Raw genomic sequence first — 19,065 nt, forward strand, 5'->3', positions numbered from 1 at the left:
AAAAAAAAAAAATATATATATATATATATATATATAATCTTTATATATATAAAATATATATATATATTTGCATTTTTTTGCTGGGGATAGAGATGGGGTTTCGCCATATTGCTCAGGCTGGTCTCAAACTCCTAGGCTCAAGCAGTCTGCCCACCTCAGCCTCCCAAAGTGTTGAGATGACAGGCGTGAGTCACTGTGCTGGCATTATACTTCAGTTCTTGAGACATGGTTTCTTAGTCCTTTGAGCATGTTTTCTGTAGGTGATGTAAAATCTGTTTCTGGTAAGTCCAGTCCTCAGAGAACGTGTATATTAAACCGCCTTTCCCTTCATGTATGGGCTGTCTCTATTTTCCTATTTCTTTGCTTGTCTCAGAATTTTTTGTTGTTGTTGAGAATTGGACATTAAAATACATGGCAACTCTGGAAATCAGATTACCCCACCTCCCTTAAGTTTGTAGTTTTTGTCATATGTCCTTGCTCTCTATTTGTGACTGTATCAGTCTGCTAGGGATGCTGTAACAAAGTATCACATACTGGGAGGCTTAAATGACAGAGATGTATAGTCTCAAAGTTCTGGAAGCCGGAAGTCCAAAATGAAGGTGTCAGAAGGCTAAGAGAAGGTCTTTCTCCATGGGTGGAGGATAGCGATCTTCATGTCGATAGCTTTCTCTCTGTGTGCATGTTGGTCTCCACATTCCCCATTTGTTAGAGACACCTGTCTCACTGGATTAGGCCCCACCCTAATGACCTCACTGTAACGTGATGACCTCTGTAAAGACCTTGTCTCCAAATACTGTTGCATTCTGAGGGACTTCAACATGTAAATTTGGGGGTGACAGTTTGCCTCATAATAGTGACTTTCCTAGATTGATTTTGTGAAGTGTGTATTCTTGTGATTTGTGGCCACTGAATACACTGGCCCCTTTAGCTGAGTGGTCTCCTGATGCTTGGACAGGGATTTTCTTTTTTTTTTTGAGACTGAGTCTCGCCCTGTCGCCCAGGCTGGAGTGCAGTGGCGCGATCTCCACTCACTGCAAGCTCCGCCTCCCAGGTTCACACCATTCTCCTGCCTCAGCCTCCCATGTAGCTGGGACGACAGGCGCCCGCCACTGCGCCCGACTAATTTTTGTATTTTTTTTAGTAGAGACGGGGTTTCACGGTGTTAGCCAGGATGGTCTCGATCTCCTGGCCTCGTGATCTGCCCGTCTTGGCCTCCTAAAGTGCTGTGATTACAGGCATGAGCCACCGTGCCCGGCCTGGACAGGGATTTTCTTAAATTCCCTGAGCCAGTAAGTCTCCCGGCTCGTGCTGAGGTCTGTGGGTCTGTGGGGCTCACCTGGTGTGCTCCAGTGGCTGCTGTCTTAGCCTTTGTCTGCCACCTGCACAGAGCCCCCAGGTCAATCAGCTGGGAGGTTTTCCTGGGCCCGCATGCAGTCATCTCCAGACATACGCTAGAGCCTTTCAGAGCCCCAAGGACATATCCAACTTTTCCTTCTCGGGTTCTTGGCCAGCCTCTTGTTTGCCCCGCTAGTGCCCCAGCCTCTTGCAGCTGCAGGGTGAAACAGTTGCTACTGACTCCTTTTGACAAATGCCCTGAGGAACTGGGTTCTTTTCACTGATTGAGGTCAAATAAAGGCAAGTCCTGCCATGAGGTTTTTCCAGAGAGTGGCCAGGTAGACCCAACAGTGACAGTTCTCTGGGCCTGGGGCCTTGAGGACCCATTCTGCATTGAGTGGCTACCACAGAGCTGGGGAGAAGGGCTGGGAATGGGGCAAGTTAAGATGCCAGCAACTTCTTGTTCTTTGCAAGACTCAGTGTCTTTCTTGAATCAACACTCCTCAGATTGTTGAAAGCCTTTCTTTAGTTTCCAGGGTTCTGAAAGAATTGATTCTGACCATTTTTGCTAGTGTTCTTGTTGCTTTGATGGAGGAGAGCAGATTTTGAAGATCCTTATTCAGCCATTCTAGAACTACTTTATGGTTTTGTAAAGTTTTCTCATCTTTGTGTACTGGTGCTGTTGTAAAATATGGTTAAGTGTCCATGGTAGTACTAACTTGCTCTTAAGTTTCTCGAACTCCTGGCTTCAAGCAGTCCTCCTGCTTCAGCCTCCCAGGGTGATGGGAGTACAGGCGTGAGCCACCACACCCAGCCTCTTGCTCTCAAGTTTCTACATGTTTTCTGTGCTTTTATGTAACTGCTTCATCGTGGACAGGCAGACAGATCGCAGGCCACACTTGGATCAAGCACAGTCTCCAAGTACTAGCTGCTCCAGGAAGAGTCACATTTGTCCCTTTTTTTTTTTTGAGATGGAGTCTCGCTCTGTCGCCAGGCTGGAGTGCAGTGGTTCGATCTCTACTAACTGTAACCTCCACCTTCCAGGTTCAAGCGATTCTCCTGCCTCGGCCTCCTGAGTAGCTGGGACTACAGGCGCATGCCACCATGCCTAGCTAATTTTTGTATTTTTAGTAGAGACGGGATTTCACCATGTTGGCCAGGATAGTCTGTATCTCTTGACCTCGTGATCCATCCGCCTCGGCCTCCCAAAGTGCTGGGATTACAGGCGTGAGCCACCGCGCCCGGCCACATTTGACTTTTATTTCTGAGTGATCCAACTGTGGGAAGAAAGATGGCTCCCAGGGAGGCTTCCAGGGTCCTCTGGGGAAGCGCTTGCGTAGACCCCAGCCCACCAAGACTCTTTAGCATGGGTTGTTGCAGATGATGGTGCCTGAGTTGTATGGGTCTCACGCCACCTTCCTGTTTGAGTAAAAGCCCTGCCTTTTCTTTGCTATGGGGTGGTGGAAATGTCCATGACCCACTATGGGTTCTGGCGCCAGAAGAGGGCCCAGCTGGGAGTCAGGTTCTCAGCCTCCGTTCTGGGGCTCTTCTGTGAGGTGGAGAAGCTTTTCAGAAACCATATTGCAAAGTAGTCTGAGAAAGAAGAGGTTTCCCCAGGTGGAGAAGGACATGGGGGTGGGCCACGTTGCCTGGGGCTTTTTCCACACCCTCCTCCAGGCCTCCCACGCTACAGTCTGTCTGGAGCTAGCGTCAGATCTCCCCAGGTAAGGAGCTCAGTGGAACTGCCACCACTTCCTGTGCCAGGTGCAAATGGGGACCCTGCCACCCAGCACAGGACCCCTCCTCATGCTTGGAAATTTGCTAGGACTCAGGGAACTCAGGAAAAACATTTTACATACGAAACTTATTTTTCATGAAGGGCTGAAAGTTCCTCCCCTCTGATGACACATTTGATCTCTCTGGGGAGCGCCCCCTGAGCCATCTCAGCATAAGCGCTGTGGTGGGGTCGTTTTGAATCACAGACAAACTTAGCGCTCAGGAAATCCTCAGGGTTTTAAGAGCTCTGTTCTGGGAACCTGAGAGAAGACCATGTATTTTTATGATGCCATGCCTTGGTTTAGGGTGCCTTTTGTATGTGTCCCTCCTGAGAAGCTCTTTGACCCTCTGATGTGTATATATGTCATCTGTCATGTCCCCATTTAAAAATCTGTCAGAGGGGAAAGTAGCTTTTCCCTCAGTTGTAAGGTGCAGGTATTAGACAGGGTTGGCTGTCTCCTATTCCTGGAAGTTCCTATTTGCTGGTCCTCCTGAGCGAGGCTCTCAGGTTGTGCTCCTGCCCCCTGCCCCTCCCAGCTGCCTGTGCAGAGGTGCCAACACCTGTCCTTGGACTGTCCCCTGGACAGCCTGGGGCGTGGGGTAGCATCCCCTCGTGTGGACTCTGGAGGTGGGGCAGACGTGTCAGGAGGGGTGGCTTGATGCCTGTGAGGTGTGGTGGCCACGTATGTGTGCTACTTGATTAAAAAGGGAAAAAGAGGAACAGAACTGGCATCATTTCCTTTTCATAAAGCTTGTGGTGATCTCTTCTTGGTATTTTGTTGCTAGCTTTGGGTTGGTGTTTCATGGCTATTAAATTTAGGTATTAGTGACCAAGTGTTTTTTTTTTTTTTTTCAACTTATTTTAAAATTTACATAGAGTTAAATTCACTTTTTCATGCAGTACTATGAGTTTTGACAAATGCAGTCATGTAACCAACACTGCAATCAAGATGCGGAACATTTCTGTACACTCCCACATGCTCCTTTGTTGGCCAAACTCTCCCACCTGTATCCTCTGGTGGGCACTGAACTTCCCCTGTAGTTTTGCCAGATCCTGAATGTCCTCTCAGTGGAATCACATGGTAGGTGGCCTTTGAACCTGGCCTGTGGCTTGGTGTGGTATGACGCATCCGTCACGTGGTCATTTGTACTCCTGAGTGCTGGCCACCAGGTGGCTGTGCCCCTCAGTGCATCTCTCCATTCTCCCTTGAGGGACACTGGCAGGTTTTTGGGTTTTGGTGATGGGCAGTAAGGCTGCTGTAAGGCTGTCCAGGTCTGTGTGTGATGGACAGATTCGTTTCCTTCAGGTAAACCGCTGGGTTGGGGTTGCTGGGCCATGCGGCAGGTGCACGCTTACGTTAGCATTGCCCTCACACCTTTCTCAGTCACTAGGTGACCGTGGAAATGTGTCTGTTTCGGGGCTCTCTACTGTCTCTTGAGCTGTGTGTCCTTTCACTGATGCCACGCTTTGCTGATGACCTGAAGTCTTGGAATCAGATAGTGGGAATCCTCCGACCTTGTTATTCTTTCTCAAAAAATTGTTTTGGCTATTCTAGCTCCTATGCTGTTCCATGTAGACTTTAGAAACAATATGTCCGTTTCCATAAAAAATTCTGGGCTGGGTGCGGTGGCTCACGCCTGTAACCCAGCACTTTGGGAGGCTGAGGTGGGTAGATTACCTGAGGTTTGGAGTTCGAGACCAGCCTGGCCAACATGGTGAAACCTCATCTCTACTTAAATACAAAAATTAGCCGGGCGTGATGGCGGGCACCTGTAATCCCAGCTACTCAGGAGGCTGAGGCAGGAGAATCGCTTGAACCCAGGAGACGGAAGGTGAGGTTGCAGTGAGCCAAAATCGTGCCATTGCACTCTAGCCTGGGCAACAAGAGCGAAACTCCATCTTAAAAAAAAAAAAAAAGCCTGCATTTTGATTGGAATTGATCCTGTAGATCAATCTGGGGAGAATGGACATCCTAACAATATTAAATTTTCCAAATCATAAATATAGTTCATCTGTCCATTTATTTAGGTCTTCTTTGATATCTTTCATGGGTGGTTGGCAGTTTTCATCACATAGGTTTCATCACATCTGTGTATATTCTACTAGATTTATAGTTAAATATTTTATGTGTGGCACTGTGGTGAATAGTACCTTAGTTCTGATTGATTGTTTATTGCTAGCATACAGAGCTAGAATTTATTTGTACTGACTTATTCTAGTAGTTTTTCTGTAGATTCCGTATCCAATTTTCTTCTTTTATTTGTTAATATAGTTAATTATGTTGGGATTTTTAAAAAATGTGTTCCTGGAATAAGTCCTACTTGGGCAGGGTATATATTCCTTCTCGTGTGTTAATGGCTTTAATTTGCTAGTTCCCCACTGCATCTGTGTTCTTGATGTTGATGTCATGGTACGGTTATTGTCGTCAAGTGAAGGGGAAATAGCCCTCCTCCTGAGTTTTTCAGAAGGGCAAGAGAGATATAGAATTGGTATCATTTCTTCCTTAAAATTTGGGCCTGGAGTTTTCCTAGTGGGAAAGTTTTAAACTACTACTGTATGAACTACTAACTATAACTACGACTACTCTGAACTACTGTTGAGTTTCTTGAACAGGTGTAGGGCTGTTGAGGCTACTGAGATAGTTTGTGTCTTGCCAGGCATTGGTCCATTTCATCTAGATAGTGGAATGTACAGGTGTCAGGCATCTGTGGTGCTCCCGCACGGTCCTTTGGCATCTCCCAGGCACTGATTGCTTAGGTTTCTTCTGTGCTGTTTGTCAGAAGCAACAGGGATTTGTCTGCAGGTCACTTCTGCCATCCATCTGCTCTCACGAGTTGGAGCCTCCACCTTTCCCTGGCGGGTTAACCCTCAGTAGCACGTATGGCTTTAGGCAGCTTGGTGCCAGGCATCCTGGCATAGGTCTTTTGCCAGAAACTTCTGAGCGTGCTCTCTAGCTTCCACAGCCACGGCTTCTCCAGGTCCAGTCCCGAAGCCACGGGGTATGTGGGTCCTTGTGGGCCAAGAGCACTGGACGTTGCTAATTGGTTGGCTGGTTGACAAGCCCTTGAGGTTCCAGGGCCTGATATCCTGGTGAGTGACCTTCCCTGGAAAAAGACCCGTGTTGATTTGCCCACTTGAGAGGAGCAGTGTCTTCTGAGGACCTATTTGAAGACCGTAGCCAAGCCATACCGTGAGGATTTTTCGCTTGCCAACCTCAGTGCTAGTGCCTTCCTCTTCCATGCAGTTGCAGCGAGTTGGCGTTCTTGCTGCTTACTGGAGTGGTAAGGGCAGAGGAGCTGCCTGCTGCCCTGTCTGTAGGGCCAGCATCCCTGGCCTTGGGGTGTGGGAGTGGGCTTGGCACACTGTGGGGCCTGCACGGCGAGGTGTGTGAATCATTTGATTCTAGGCTTCCTCTCTGCCCATGGGCCAGGCAGACTCCAGGTCCCTGCAGACCTCTCCAGAACAGGGCCGGTGGGGGAAGCTCTGTGAGGGTGTGGCTGATAGGTAATCTCCAGTACTTCAGTGTGTGGTCTTTTTTGGAAAGAGGATGATTGCGGATAGAATTAGTTGGGTTAACATGAGATCACACTGAAGCAGAGTGGTAGTGTGATCCAGTGTGTCTGGTTTCTCTAAGAAGAGGGAGGAGGGGCAGGGCTAGTAGTCCATATGAAAATCAGAGCAATGCTACCTACCATAGCCGAGGGGTGTCGGGGCCATGCTCCGTGGAGGCTCCTGAAAGAGGATGGCCCTGCTGAGGCCTTGATTTCAGACTTCAGAATGGTGAGAGAATAAACCTCTTGTTCTAAGCCACTGAGTTTGTGGTATGTTGTCACAGCAGCTCCCCCAGGGAAGTTGTCCATGCTCCAGAGTGGGCTGGATGGCATCTTCCTTTCACCCAGGAGGGGCTCTCAGCTTCAGCCAAAGGCCTAGTCGGGGAAGGCACAGCGGGCACTGCCTCTGCACCTCAGCTCAGTGCAGCTTCCCTATGCCTCAACTGTGCAGAATCTCCCCATCCCCTCGAGTGTAACTTAGGGAACTTGTTTACTTGTATGCCTCTCTTGCCCTTCCTGTGTGTGTTCTTGGGTTGGCTGCAGAGCCTGGGTGATGACACTGTTGGAAGCTGCACTGGGCTGGGCCCCTGCTGGCCACCTGGGGCTGGGCTCTGTGTGGCTGTGTGGGGCTTTGGCCTTTGGGGAGCTGGGCCTTTTAAGGCCAGCTTTTAGGTCTGGCTGACTTTCCCTCTCTTGTAGTCTCAGTTGTGGCAACAGTAAAACCTCTCTCCAAAAGTGCTTTATCTTTATATAGAGTTCTGAGAAAGGTGACTTGTAGATCAGAATCAGATCCAGATGAGGTGGGCCTGGCCAGCCAACCATGTGCCTGGTTGGGATGCCAGACTCCGTCCCACAGTGCTCAGGGTGGAAGGGTGCTGTGGGCTCTGGAGATGGGCAAGTGGATGGTGAGGTACGGAGCGTGTCCCATATCCGGTGGGTTCCTTGCAGAGTTGAGGGTATGATGTGCTAGGCGAGCTCACAAGAACAGATATTAAACATCTGGGGAAAGCCAACCCCAGGCCCAGCCGTGAAGAGGCCGGCGGCCCTGGTGGGGACTCATGAGCCTCTGCTTTGTGTTGTAGTATTTTAACCACATCAGCATCGAGGACTCGCGGGTCTACGAGCTGACCAGCAAGGCTGGGCTGTTGTCTCCATATCAGATCCTCCACGAGTGCCTTAAAAGGTAGGGTAGGGGGGTGCTTCCCCTCCTGAGTCAGGTCAGGGGAGCTCCTCTCTGGCGTCTCATATTCTCGTGGCTGTTTGTCCTAAGGCAGAGGCATGGCCAGGTTTCCCTGGTACACAGCAACTCCTTGGCCCTGGCCACCAGTCAGTCCCGCAGGCCTGAATAGGGCATGTGGAGAATTCCCCCCTCTGGCTAAGACGCAGTCGGGGGAGAGGCTTGGTCATTTCCTAAGGGCTTCCCAGAGCAGGCCTCCTCAGAGGCAGTTGGCTGCTCTGCTCAGGGGACACCACCTGTTGTCTGTTTTCTCTTAAAGAAACCATGGGATGGGTGACACGTCTATCAAGTTTGAAGTGGTTCCTGGGAAAAACCAGAAGAGTGAATACGTCATGGCGTGTGGCAAGCACACAGTGCGCGGGTGGTGTAAGGACTCCTTCCCTGCTGCCTGGTGGCTGCCGGGCAGGCGGCCCCTGGTGTGGCCCTGTGCCTCTGTGGCTTGGTCTCAGCTGCTGCCCTGGCATTGTCCCTGAGCCCAGCTGTGTGTGCTGGCCACCACACATTCAGCCTAAGGCAGACTTGCGGCCGTCCTGCCTGTACTTTCTCTGTCTTCTCCCTTTCCCCCCTGCCATCCCTGTCTCCGTCCAGCCCTTGTCCCTATGGCAGGAGGAAAGGCCCTCCTTTTCAAATAGCTAGCAGAATCCTGCTGCTCCCTGTTTCTGGAGGTGTGGGTCTTGGCGGGAGTGAGGCTCTCAGCTGCGTGGCTTTGAGTGGTGGTGGACTCTGAGGGCTACTCTCAAGGTGGCAGCTGTGTACTGTGAGACTCAGGTGCCCAGAGCAGTGGCAGAGTGCTGCCTGTTCCTGTAGAATGTGCCCTTGCTGGCCCTCGGGGTGTGGGTCAGGAGGGCTGGGGGCAGCAGGGGGCCCCGTGAACACTGGGTGTTTGTGGGTGTTTGTGACACCCTCTCTCCATGCTTGCTCTTTCTCTGTGTAGGTAAGAATAAGAGAGTTGGAAAGCAGTTAGCCTCACAGAAGATCCTTCAGCTGCTGCACCCACATGTCAAGAACTGGGGTTCTTTACTGCGCATGTACGGCCGTGAGAGCAGCAAGATGGTCAAGCAGGTAACTGGCCCTCAGCAGGTCCCAGGGCAGCCTGTGCTGCCACCCTGGAGTGTGTTCCTGAGGCTCTGTGCTCAGAGGGTTGCTCACAGCTGCCTCTCTCCTGGGCCACTTGTGTGGCTTTGTGGGCAGGGGGTGGGTCGTCCTAGCCACATCTCCCATCCCAGCCTGCTGGGAATGGTCAGTGAAATGTGGGTGATTGGGAACGCAGCCTGGGCCCAGCTATGTGGCTTGTAGGGAGATGGCTGAAGTGCAAGGCAGGGCCGGGCAGGAGATGCTGAAGGTGCGCCTGGCTCTGGGATATGCAAAGGCTCAGGAGCCAGGGCCAGCCCTCCCTGCTTGAAAGAGAGTATCAGGGTACCTCTCCCTGGTACCAGTGCCCACTTCTGAGGGGTGGAGGGTAACATGGGGAGGTGAGTGTTCACGTTCCTCATTTTCCCCAAATGATTACACAAACTCTCTGGGTTCTGGTCTGTGGAAGGGGAAGTAGTTGTGGAGGGGTTGGGGGTGCAGGTGGGGCGGCCCCAGGACTGTGTGGTGGGTGGGCCCTATGCCGGAGCCAGCTGCCAAGAGCAGGGCCTGCCTTTAGGTCCCTGAGACCATGGCCTTGGCACTGTCCCTGAAGAGGCCCTTACTCTGGACATGATAAGGGAGGGTTAGGGGGCCCACACGGGCCACCAGGGCGTGTTGAGGAACTTGAGGAGAGACATTGTTGGGAAGCAAATTGAAATGTAGGTAGTGCTTGCTTCTGCCTTTGCTGTGCATGGTCCTTGGCTCCGACGGAGGGAGAGAAGGCAAGCCCCACTCTGGCCCGGGGGTGGGAAACTTCCCTAAGCAGGAGGGGGAAAAGTCCCAGCCTGGCACAGCCACAGCTGGGAGGAGCTCTGGGATCCCGAGGAACCACAGCAGCCTTGGGGCTGGTCTAAGATGGAAAAGGGCTGAGGCCAGTCTGATGCTGCTCTGCAGTCATGAAATGTGCAGAGAGCTCAGTGCCTGGGGTTGATGGGCTGGGCTGCAGCGTGCTGTTCTTAACTGGCTGCGGCTGTGCTCTGGTTTCTCTCCTTGATGAGGGCTCTGGGCACCACGAGCACCTCACTTCCCTGCTCTGCCCATGGCAGGAGGCCACATAAGTGGCCTTGTGTGGGCAGAAAGGCCTGGGAGCCGTGGACTGCCCCTCACTCTCGCTGCTGTCAGTGGGCCTGACATCACTGAGGCGGGCGGTCAGCATGCAGTTATGTGGCCACAGCTCCTGGCTGTTTGGTGTCTGTCAGGCCCAGGGCGCACCTGCCTTCAGGGTTGCAGGCACACGACTCTGGGCAGTGGGCAGGCCATGGAGCTACAGCCTGCAGTCCTGAGCGTGAGGTGCTGTACTTCCCAGGAGACGTCGGACAAGAGTGTGATTGAGCTGCAGCAGTATGCCAAGAAGAACAAGCCCAACCTGCACATCCTCAGCAAGCTCCAGGAGGAGATGAAGAGGCTGGCTGAGGAGAGGGTGAGTGCCACCCTAGCGGGAGAGCTGCTGGGCCACGGCCATTCCTGTGGCAGCTGTGGAGGGACAGCAGACCCCAGGACCCGTGTCTGAGTTGACACCTTGGAAATGCTTGGATCCTCCTTCCAAAATCAGATACAGGCTTTTCTTTGAGCTTCAACATGTGTGATACTTTTTTTTTTTTTTTTTTTTTTTTTTTTTTTTTTTTTTTTTTTGAGACGGAGTCTCGCTCTGTCGCCCGGGCTGGAGTGCAGTGGCCGGATCTCAGCTCACTGCAAGCTCCGCCTCCCGGGTTTACGCCATTCTCCTGCCTCAGCCTCCCGAGTAGCTGGGACTACAGGCGCCCGCCACCTCACCCGGCTAGTTTTTTGCATTTTTTAGTAGAGACGGGGTTTCACCATGTTAGCCAGGATGGTCTCGATCTTCTGACCTCGTGATCCGCCCATCTCGGCCTCCCAAAGCGCTGGGATTACAGGCTTGAGCCACCGCGCCCGGCCGATACTTTTATAAATCACTTCAGTTTTGGTTCTGTTGTTAGAGAGCTGGCAGGCCAGCCTGGTGGTGGACCATGAAGGTCACAGCCTTGGGCCACCTGGGTCCCATGTCCACCCTGGGTGTTTGGAGGTAGGTCAGTGTGCTTGCCAGGGTTGAATCTGTAGGGCTTGGTCCTGATGAAGCCCCTAAAGCCACCTTGGGAACCTCACTCAAAGAGGGGTCTGTCAGGCTGGCAGTGGTGTCGTCTGTCCTCAGGCATCGTCTGTGTGGCCACGGCGTGACCCACCCGCCTGGGCCTTCTGGGTAGGAGTTTTCTTAAGTGTGGCAGTTCCCTGGCCTGGGTGAGAGCCCCAGGAGGTATCTGCCGCCGCCCAGGCCAGCAGGTCCCTCGCTGCTCCCTGAGGTGGGGCTTGGCCTCCTGGAGCCAGTGGGACTTCCTGGTTTGCCCCTGGTCGGAAGAGGGGCTGTGGGGCTCAAGGGCAGCAGGTGCAGGACACAGTGCTCCTGGCTGGGCCTGGGGCAAGCAAAAGCTGGGCAAGGGAGAAACACCCAGTGGGGAGGCCTGGCCTGCCACTGTAACTACACCCAAAATTCTTCACTTTTTGGTACATGTCCTGATTGCCAGGTAGGCTGCGCATGTTGTGCTCTGATGGCAATCCAGGGGGCCTCTGTAGTCAGGCTGGCCTGCCTCAGGCCTTCCCTGCTTCTCCTAGCCTGGCATCACAAGCACTGGTGCCCTTGGGCTCCAGGGCCTCCTGGCATGGTCTGCTGGGCTCTCCCTCCACCTTGTGCCCTCCCGAGCCTCTGCTGAGCCCCCCTCACTGGCACCCCTGACCTTTGTTGTTCTTTCAGGAGGAGACTCGAAAGAAGCCCAAGATGTCCATTGTGGCGTCCGCCCAGCCTGGCGGTGAGCCCCTGTGCACCGTGGACGTGTGAGGGAGGTGGCACGGGCCAGGGCGCGGGGGCCGCCAGCAGCACTTCTGAGGAGACCAGCAGTCATGCATCGTGCACCACAGTGTCAGGCCTCCAACCCAAGCTCCTTCCCTGTGGCCAACCTGTGGGCCTGGCCTGAGGGTGGAGGCTCTGGTGTACAGGGACAGTCACGGCCACACAGCACACATGTGGAGCAGCGGCTCCCCCTGGAAAGCTCCAGGCCTGAATGGATGGACTAAGCGACTGCACCAGTGGCAGCTGGTGACTGTGGACAGTGGTGGACCTTGCTTCTGTGCACCTGTTGCAGGCTCTTTTTATGAAGGCTTTCATGAATTTTAGTATGTAATATGCACTGATGACACATGATACTTGGATGACAGATGAGAGGGGATGGCTGAGTCCTGCGGCTGGCCCGTGATGCCAGGTGGCCCATGTGCCCAGGACGCCTGCAGGGCTGCTGCAGGGACCTGGTTAGGAGGTGCACATGGTGCCCTGCCCTCACCTGCCTTCTGTGTTTCCCCTTCTTTGAAAAGGTAGAACAGAAAAGAGTATTTTAAACCTTTTTGGCTTAAAATAAGCAGAATTTTAGTATCAGAACTACCTTTCTGGGATTGGAGGCAAACAATCAAGGTGGTCCTTCTCTAGTCTGGACATGATGCCAGCAAGGATGATGTCCTGCCACCTCCTGGAGTTGCCCTGGCCTCCTAGGGCTTCTTTTTCTGATGAAGTCTTAACACCCTAAAAGCACCTCTCTGGACACTGAGGCCCTCCCTGCCTTTCCTGGCCTCCGGCAACAGTTTTTTACAAAGATTTTTCGCAGTCGAGTCCGTATGTCCACCCATTGATTTTTAAAGCTTTTGTGATATCTTAGCATTTTGAAAGAGACTTTTACAGTGAGAGTAGAAGGTAGATTTGGAATCATGCATTTTAGCAAGTGGACCTGTTTAAACAGGAGGCAAGGGCCTTCAGTGTAGCCCATTCTTCATCCAGAGCTGTTGACTGACTGCAGCTTCTCTGGATGTCAAAGGCAGCTGCCCGGTGCCAAGCTTGCTTCTCGACTGGTGGCCCCTGTGTGTGGGTGTGGGATGGAAATGTGTTCCTGCCTGAGTCTGAGGCACCAGGGTGTCCTCAAAGGCACCTATGCAGGGTGCCATGCGCTTGTGGTGCACCATCTGAAGCAAGAGTCCAGCATTCTGCCGTGTCTGTCCTCCACCACACCCCCCACAGGTGGTACTGATGGCGTTTTTTTGGTTTTTTTTGTCAGAACAATGTTGGCCCATGGGCCGCCCACAACATATCCCTCCCTCACCACCTGTGTGACCAAGGTTGGCTTCTGTTGACCTTTAAAAAGGAAACCTTCAACTCAAGTTGCTGTAATTAGACACTTGCTTCTGTCTTGCTTCCTGTCTGCAGCTGTGAATAGTCATTTGACTGTGATTGTTGCCTCTGGCCAGCCAGATGCGCCTGTGAACCAAAGCTTTGTGCACATGTGTTCCCCTAAAGGTTGGGGAGCCTCGCTGCGTCTTGCTGTTCCCAGGCACCACCACCACAGCAGGTGCTGCCATACTCTCGTGGTCTCCGTGCCCCCCCCCCCGCCGTATGCCAAGTGGGGTGTGAATCTTACACACAGCCATGCTTCAAGGCTAGGCAGGGGAGCCTGTGCTGATGCCATCCAGGGCACTGGGCTGTGCCTGGAAGGTGAGCCTCAATTGTCTGAACACATAAAGCAAACTGTCCAGAAGGGAATGGCTAATGTCTTTATTCTTAGTGTGAGAGGCTGGCACCTTGTGGACCCTTGACTGGGCAGATCCCCTCCTGGAGCCTCTCTGCAGGCTGCACCCTGCCTTTGTAACAGCTGAACAGCACCACAGGATGGCCCCTTGGTTGTGAGGGCAAGGCTGGCCACGGAGGTGTTCTCCAACCCCGCACCCAGCTGGTGCTATTCCCAGACTTGTCTCTGCCTCCTCAAGTTTAAGTATCAAATCCAACATTCTGTTTAAAAGTAAGCTCTATGCCCTGACTCCCCTAGCTGTGGAGAGGGGCTTGCCCAGGCTGTCTGACCCTTTCCCTGGCACCTAGGCCCTGTGTTCAACCCCTGGCTTTCATCACAGAAACACCCCTCATTGAGCAGTTTATTCTGGCCCTCAGCCTTGGCTAGTCCACAAAGACCCTGCGGGTGGGGAACAGGCTGCAGGAGCCCATCTGCCTTCCTGGTCAGGCACCCTGGCCCCCAACAGCAGGCCAATCCTGGTGGGGCGCAGAGTTCTGTGCCCTTTGGCTGCCTACCTCTGAACATCCTGGCCAGCAAGCTATGCCTTTGCCGCCCCTAGGGCCCTGGGAGCCCTTCAGCTCCTGTCCCCATGATGGGTCCTGGGCCTAGGATAAGGGGAAGGCCCCAGTTTCTTGTGGGGTATCATTTGGGGGTCCTGGTGTGGGTTGAGCTGGAGGGCTATGGGGCTCCAAGACCCCTGTGCCATTGGGGTGCTCCACCCTCTCGAACAAGATGAGCATCTCACAGTGCGGGGTCTGTGGGAACAGGTCCACTGCCACGGCCTTGACGGGCCGGAAGGGGCTGCCCTTCACCCGGTTAGATGGGGCTCTGCAGAGGCTGTGGGGGGAAAAGGCAGGCGCCAAGGTCAGCCGATGGGCTAGTCATGGGCTTCTGTGGGAGCTGGGGGCTTGGTGCCAGGCCTGGCCCCCGTCCGGGCCCCTGCTGACACTCACTCCACAAAGTTGCCCATGGCTGCCCGGGGGTTGCACGAGACGTACAGCAGTCGCCTGATGTTCTCGGCTCTGCGGATGGCCAGGATCACCTTGGAATCTGAGGAGGCAAATACCAGCTGGGTCCCCACAGCCAGAGAGTGCACAACCTGGTGAGTCACCCCATGTGTCCTCGTTCCCGTGCCACCTCCTCAAGCAAAAGCCACTCACGCAAGCCGGCACGGGGTGGGTCCAGTATGGCTACGAGGTGCTGGGAGGCCAGTCTGCTCACCAGGGCGGGCACCAGGTCCTCAGCCCTCCCGCAGTGGAACTCCACGTTACTCAACTCTGAAAAGATGGCATGGCGGCCTGTCAGAAGGCCGCATGCCCTCCCAGCAGGGCCAGCCCTGGGGAACCCCTAGCCAAAGAGCTTGTTCGCTTGCTCTGCCTGTTGGGTAGCCCTCAAGCCCTGGCCGTGGCTGACGCTTGCAGCAGGGGTGGCGGCTGCCCCCGTCCCACCCCCACCCTCGGCCTTGCCACTCACCATTGTCCTGGGCATTCACCCGGGCGTCCTCCACGGCCTCTGGGCATAGCTCGACCCCAATGACTCTCTTCACCTTCTGAAACAGGAAAGTGTGGTGTCGCCCCACCCAGGGCTACCTCAGGGAGGGGAGTGCATGGGGCCCAGGGCAGCAAAGAGGAGCTGGGCCTGGGGCATGATGGAGTCAGTTGCGGTGCCTTCGAGCTGGGGTCAGTGGGGGTCTTGGGGGTGGGAAGAGGGTGCCCTCAGCAGGGCGGGAGGGCTCACCCGGGCCAGGGCCAGGCCAATGGTGCCGGTGCCACAACACACGTCCAGCACCGTGCTCCCTGCATCCAGCTGGGCCCAGTCCTGGATGACCGTGTAGAGCACCTCGGCTGCGGGTGTGTTCACCTGGGGGCAGGCGGTGCCCAGCATGTCAGTGGCTCCTCTCCTGTGGTGCCACTGGCGCTCTCTGAGGTCCACATTCCTGGTCCCTCAATCCTGCTGGGACCTCCGGTGTCCACTCCCCTACCTTGGTGCCCAGCCCCTTCCCTGACCCCATCTTGGATCAGCCTTGCTGATGCCCTCACCCAGCCCCCAGCTTTAAAAGCCAAGCCTGTGCTGAGCACAGCCTCCTCCTTGCCCCGCTTGGTTGAGGGCTCATGAGGCCCCACAGGCCAGTAGAGTGCACCTTCCCTGCCCCAGCAAGGGGGCTTTGCCTCTCATAACTCACACCAGGATCCCTGGATTCACCCAACTGCAGCTCCCACCCCTACACCTGACCCTCCAGGAGGTCCTGCTGGGCCTGTCTCCAAAAACAGGGCTGCTCCAGGTCCCCACAGCCTTCCTGCAGCAGTGAGCGGACAGTGAAACAGTGTTTCCCAGTCCAGAAGCCACCATGGCCTCCTTCCTGCCAAGCCCAGAGCAGCACCCCGTGGTAGTACACTGAGGGCCACTCCTCATCCTCCCTGTGACAAGGGCCACTACCATGTGTACCTCTAGATTGTCACGAGTCAAATCAGTGATAACAACCTCTTTCCTACTTCACCTCCCCTGTGGCTTCCCTGCCTGGATGCTCCCCCAAATCTTCCCACCTGAGCCCACTGTTCCCATCACGTCCTGATGGTGTGCCAGGCCTCCCTCAACATGTCCCCATGCCCACCAGGGACTCAGGGCTACCTGGAAGAAGGCGTGCGGAGAGATCCGGAAGGTCAGCCCTAGCAGGTCCTCGTGGATGCACTGGTCCCCAGCCACGTGCTCCAGGGGCAGGCCCTCCTGGCTGGGAGTCTTTCTGTGGGCGGAGGTGCAGGTTGTTAAGTGTCACAGTCCCTGCAGGGACCCACCCGGCCCCACTCGGGCTCCTCACCGCTGTCCCTCCTCCACGAAGTAGAGGCAGGTCACTCCACTGGCCCTGCCTGGCCCTGCTGTGAAGTGCTGTGCTAGGGAGGCTTTCAGCTCTGCCAGCTCCTCAGAGCTCAGTTTCTGGAGTAAGTGGTGAAAACGTCCCATCAGGCTGTGCCAAGGCCCACCCAGGCCAGGCATCCTCCCCCTGCAGGGCCCCCGTTGAGACCTGGGGGTGGAAGTAGGCAATGGCCATGGCCTGGCGGCGGCGGCTGGTACGCACAGTCAGCTGCTTCCAGTGGCCTGTGTACGTCTCTGGGTCGTATGCCGAGTATGGAGTTGACCTGTGGGAATCATGAGCTGGCCTGAGTGCCCAGGACTGGGGAAGCAGCTCCCCTGCTGTCTCCTCTGGCCACACCTTCCTTCAACTGGCTGAAATGGCAGGCACTCCAGAATTCCCGGGGCAGGATCCCCACCCTCTGCTCCCACACCGCACAGGACTTCCCAGGGGCCCTGTCACAGGTCCTCACCGGATGAACTCCTGGAAGGCCTTCACCACCTGCTTGGTGGCTTCAGGGATGTGCACGGTGTCAAACGGGGCCGCCACAGCACACGTCCCGCCCTTGTACTTGCCGAGCCGACAGCCCACGGTGTTATCCTCCCCATCCACCCCGACGCCAACCAGAAACTCACACTTATTACGATACTCAGTCTGCAGGGAGAGACAGCTGCACCTTACCCTGGTTGCCCAGCGCTTGTGCCTGGAAACCCTGATTTCCCCACAGGGGCTGGCAGTCAAACAAGAGGAATAGCTGACAGTTATGTGATAAGTTACCAGAAGAAAACAAAAAGCAAGGAGATCAACAGGAAGGGTGAGCAAACAAGTTTTCAAATCCCGGGATAGGGGTTTGTGGCCACCAAAGTCTAGCCTGACCTGCTGGGGTGATGGCCTGACCCCCTCCAGTGGGCAGCAGGCCTTGTTGTGTTTGTGCCTCTGCTTGAGCAGCCAGGGCAGCAAGGCACGGTTGGTGCTCCCGATTTCCCTGTAAGAGGAGCAGATCTATGGTTGGACTCCACCTACTGTCCCCCACCCATGCTAGGCCACTCCCCAATGTCCAGGCTCCCGATCCCTCCTTTAGTATCTCATTGTGCCCCCTGTAACATGGGTGTCCCACTCGCTAGCTCCCAAAGGGGCCGCCAGATCCTGTGCTGGGCCTCCCGACTGGTGCACAGGCAGGCTGAGGAAACACAGGGCCGGGCAGAGCCCCAGCCAGGAGGGGTGTCTTGTGCCCTCACTCACTTGGCGAGTTTCTGCAGCACCTGCTCACACTCCAGCTGCTTCCGCTCAAGCTGCTCAGCATAGGGCACTGTCCATAGAGGGGTCACCACGTCGGCCACTCGTGTTGCCGGTGGTTCACTCTCACCCTCCTGTCGCCTCCTCCTGGCCATGGGGTCGGCCTTCGGTCGGGCCAGGCGCACACTGAGTGGGCGGCCTTTCCAGAGGGCACCATGCAAAACGCGCAGGGCCTTGTCTCTCTCTGCAGCGCTGCGGAATGTCACAAAGGCGCAGGGTGGTTGCCCAAAGAGTTTGGTTTTGTGGGGCTGCAGGCCAAAGCGGCCCAGGAAGCGCCGGACGTCGCTGAAGCTGGCGTGGCGAGGCACGTTCTGCAGCTCCAGTTTGAAGATCTCAGAGGTAAACAAGTCATCCCTGATGTAGCTGTAGAGCCCAGGCTGAGGCCCCGGCCCTGTAGCTGCCCCACCGCCCTCTTTCTCCACCTCCTCCAGGGCTGCCGGAGCTGCAGGGAGCACCGAGACTGTAGGGCAGCTCGGGGCACTGCTGCTCTCCTGGCCACAGCTCTCCATGGGCTTCGGGCCCTGTGTGGAGACAGATGGGGTGCTAGGGTGAGGACTAGGCCCTGGGGCCTGGCCCCCCAGGCTCCCTTATGGCACACCCAGACCTCCGTCAGTGCACTCTGCACTCAACCCTGCCCCCCCCACCATTCTACCCTCCCGACCCCATTCCCGTCTCCTTTCCTCCCCCATCGCACCCTCCTCGTCCCCACCTATTCTCTGGCAGGGTTCCTGCCCCACCCCGCCTCCTCCCATCCCATCCCCGTCTCTACCCAGCGTCTCCCCGCACTCTACCTCGTTGTCGAGGTTCTCACTCATCGCTCAGGCGGTTCTCCGCCTAGACCAGGGGTGCCACGGGGGCCGCCTGGTCACCTCGTCCTGGGCCTGTCACAAGGGAAGTGCTCAGAGGGGACGTGCTCAGAGAGCCGGTGCAACGCCGCGAGGTCGCCGCCAGCCCCGGCTTCGACCCAGATGGGGCGGGACTCGAACCTGCGGTGCTCAGGTCCCGGTCTCAGGCTTGGGGCTGCACCGCCCGCCCGCCAGGGGCCCGCGCCGGCCGCACGCTTCGCCAGCCACTCTCAGTCCGCCAGCGCGTGCCGCGGAGGCCAAGCGTCTCTATGATCCTGACTTCCGGCAACGTCATAGCCACGCGCCGGCTCCAACCACTTTAGCCAGCTCTAGGGGCGCGCGTGGCCGGGACGGAAGTGCGCGCGGGGGTCGCCGGGAGTGCGCGCTCCTCTGGCTGACGGGCGGGCCGGGCATGCGCCACGGGCGTTT

The 19,065-nt window shown here is 55.5% G+C and overlaps 2 protein-coding genes across 4 annotated transcripts in view; one reads left to right on the plus strand and one right to left on the minus strand.

Annotated features, from left to right (window-relative positions):
- DGCR8 (DGCR8 microprocessor complex subunit) overlaps window positions 1-13,617 on the plus strand; it is a 33,139-nt gene extending 19,522 nt beyond the window's left edge. For both annotated transcript variants that reach the window (XM_030914106.1, XM_030914107.1), the window contains 5 exons: window positions 7,746-7,846; window positions 8,160-8,266; window positions 8,835-8,962; window positions 10,338-10,451; window positions 11,796-13,617. In XM_030914106.1, coding sequence (XP_030769966.1) covers window positions 7,746-7,846; window positions 8,160-8,266; window positions 8,835-8,962; window positions 10,338-10,451; window positions 11,796-11,879 — 534 coding nt within the window. In that variant the 3' untranslated portion in view covers window positions 11,880-13,617. The remainder of the gene's footprint in view (window positions 1-7,745; window positions 7,847-8,159; window positions 8,267-8,834; window positions 8,963-10,337; window positions 10,452-11,795) is intronic.
- A 382-nt stretch (window positions 13,618-13,999) lies between these two features.
- TRMT2A (tRNA methyltransferase 2 homolog A) lies at window positions 14,000-18,974 on the minus strand. Of its 2 annotated transcripts, XM_010388435.2 has the most exons (12): window positions 18,583-18,974; window positions 17,738-18,312; window positions 17,372-17,480; window positions 16,968-17,149; window positions 16,667-16,781; window positions 16,463-16,578; window positions 16,276-16,387; window positions 15,385-15,507; window positions 15,121-15,196; window positions 14,808-14,924; window positions 14,601-14,697; window positions 14,000-14,484 (listed from the first exon to the last, which is right to left on the minus strand). In XM_010388435.2, the coding sequence occupies exons 1-12, from the start codon at window positions 18,604-18,606 to the stop codon at window positions 14,253-14,255; spliced, it is 1,878 nt and encodes a 625-aa protein (XP_010386737.1). In that variant the 5' UTR covers window positions 18,607-18,974; the 3' UTR covers window positions 14,000-14,252. The 2 variants fall into 2 exon arrangements, with proteins under 2 accessions (XP_010386737.1, XP_030769968.1); XM_030914108.1 differs by having other exon boundaries at window positions 16,968-17,480.
- Between the last annotated feature and the right edge of the window lie 91 nt (window positions 18,975-19,065).

Source organism: Rhinopithecus roxellana, chromosome 13 (genome assembly GCF_007565055.1).
Source record: "Rhinopithecus roxellana isolate Shanxi Qingling chromosome 13, ASM756505v1, whole genome shotgun sequence".
Taxonomy (NCBI): Eukaryota; Metazoa; Chordata; class Mammalia; order Primates; family Cercopithecidae; genus Rhinopithecus; species Rhinopithecus roxellana.

Bases quoted from the DNA above. Each gene is read 5' to 3' on its own strand.
- TRMT2A (XM_030914108.1), bottom strand. From the start codon at position 18,606: ATGAGTGAGAACCTCGACAACGAG. The intron at 15,508-16,275 runs GTAGCCCTGAGT...GCCTGCCCCCAG, and splicing joins CTCCGCACGCCTTCTTCCAG to GTGAACACACCCGCAGCCGA. The intron at 14,698-14,807 runs GTGAGTGGCTTT...TTGCCTCCTCAG, and splicing joins CCCACCCCGTGCCGGCTTGC to ATTCCAAGGTGATCCTGGCC.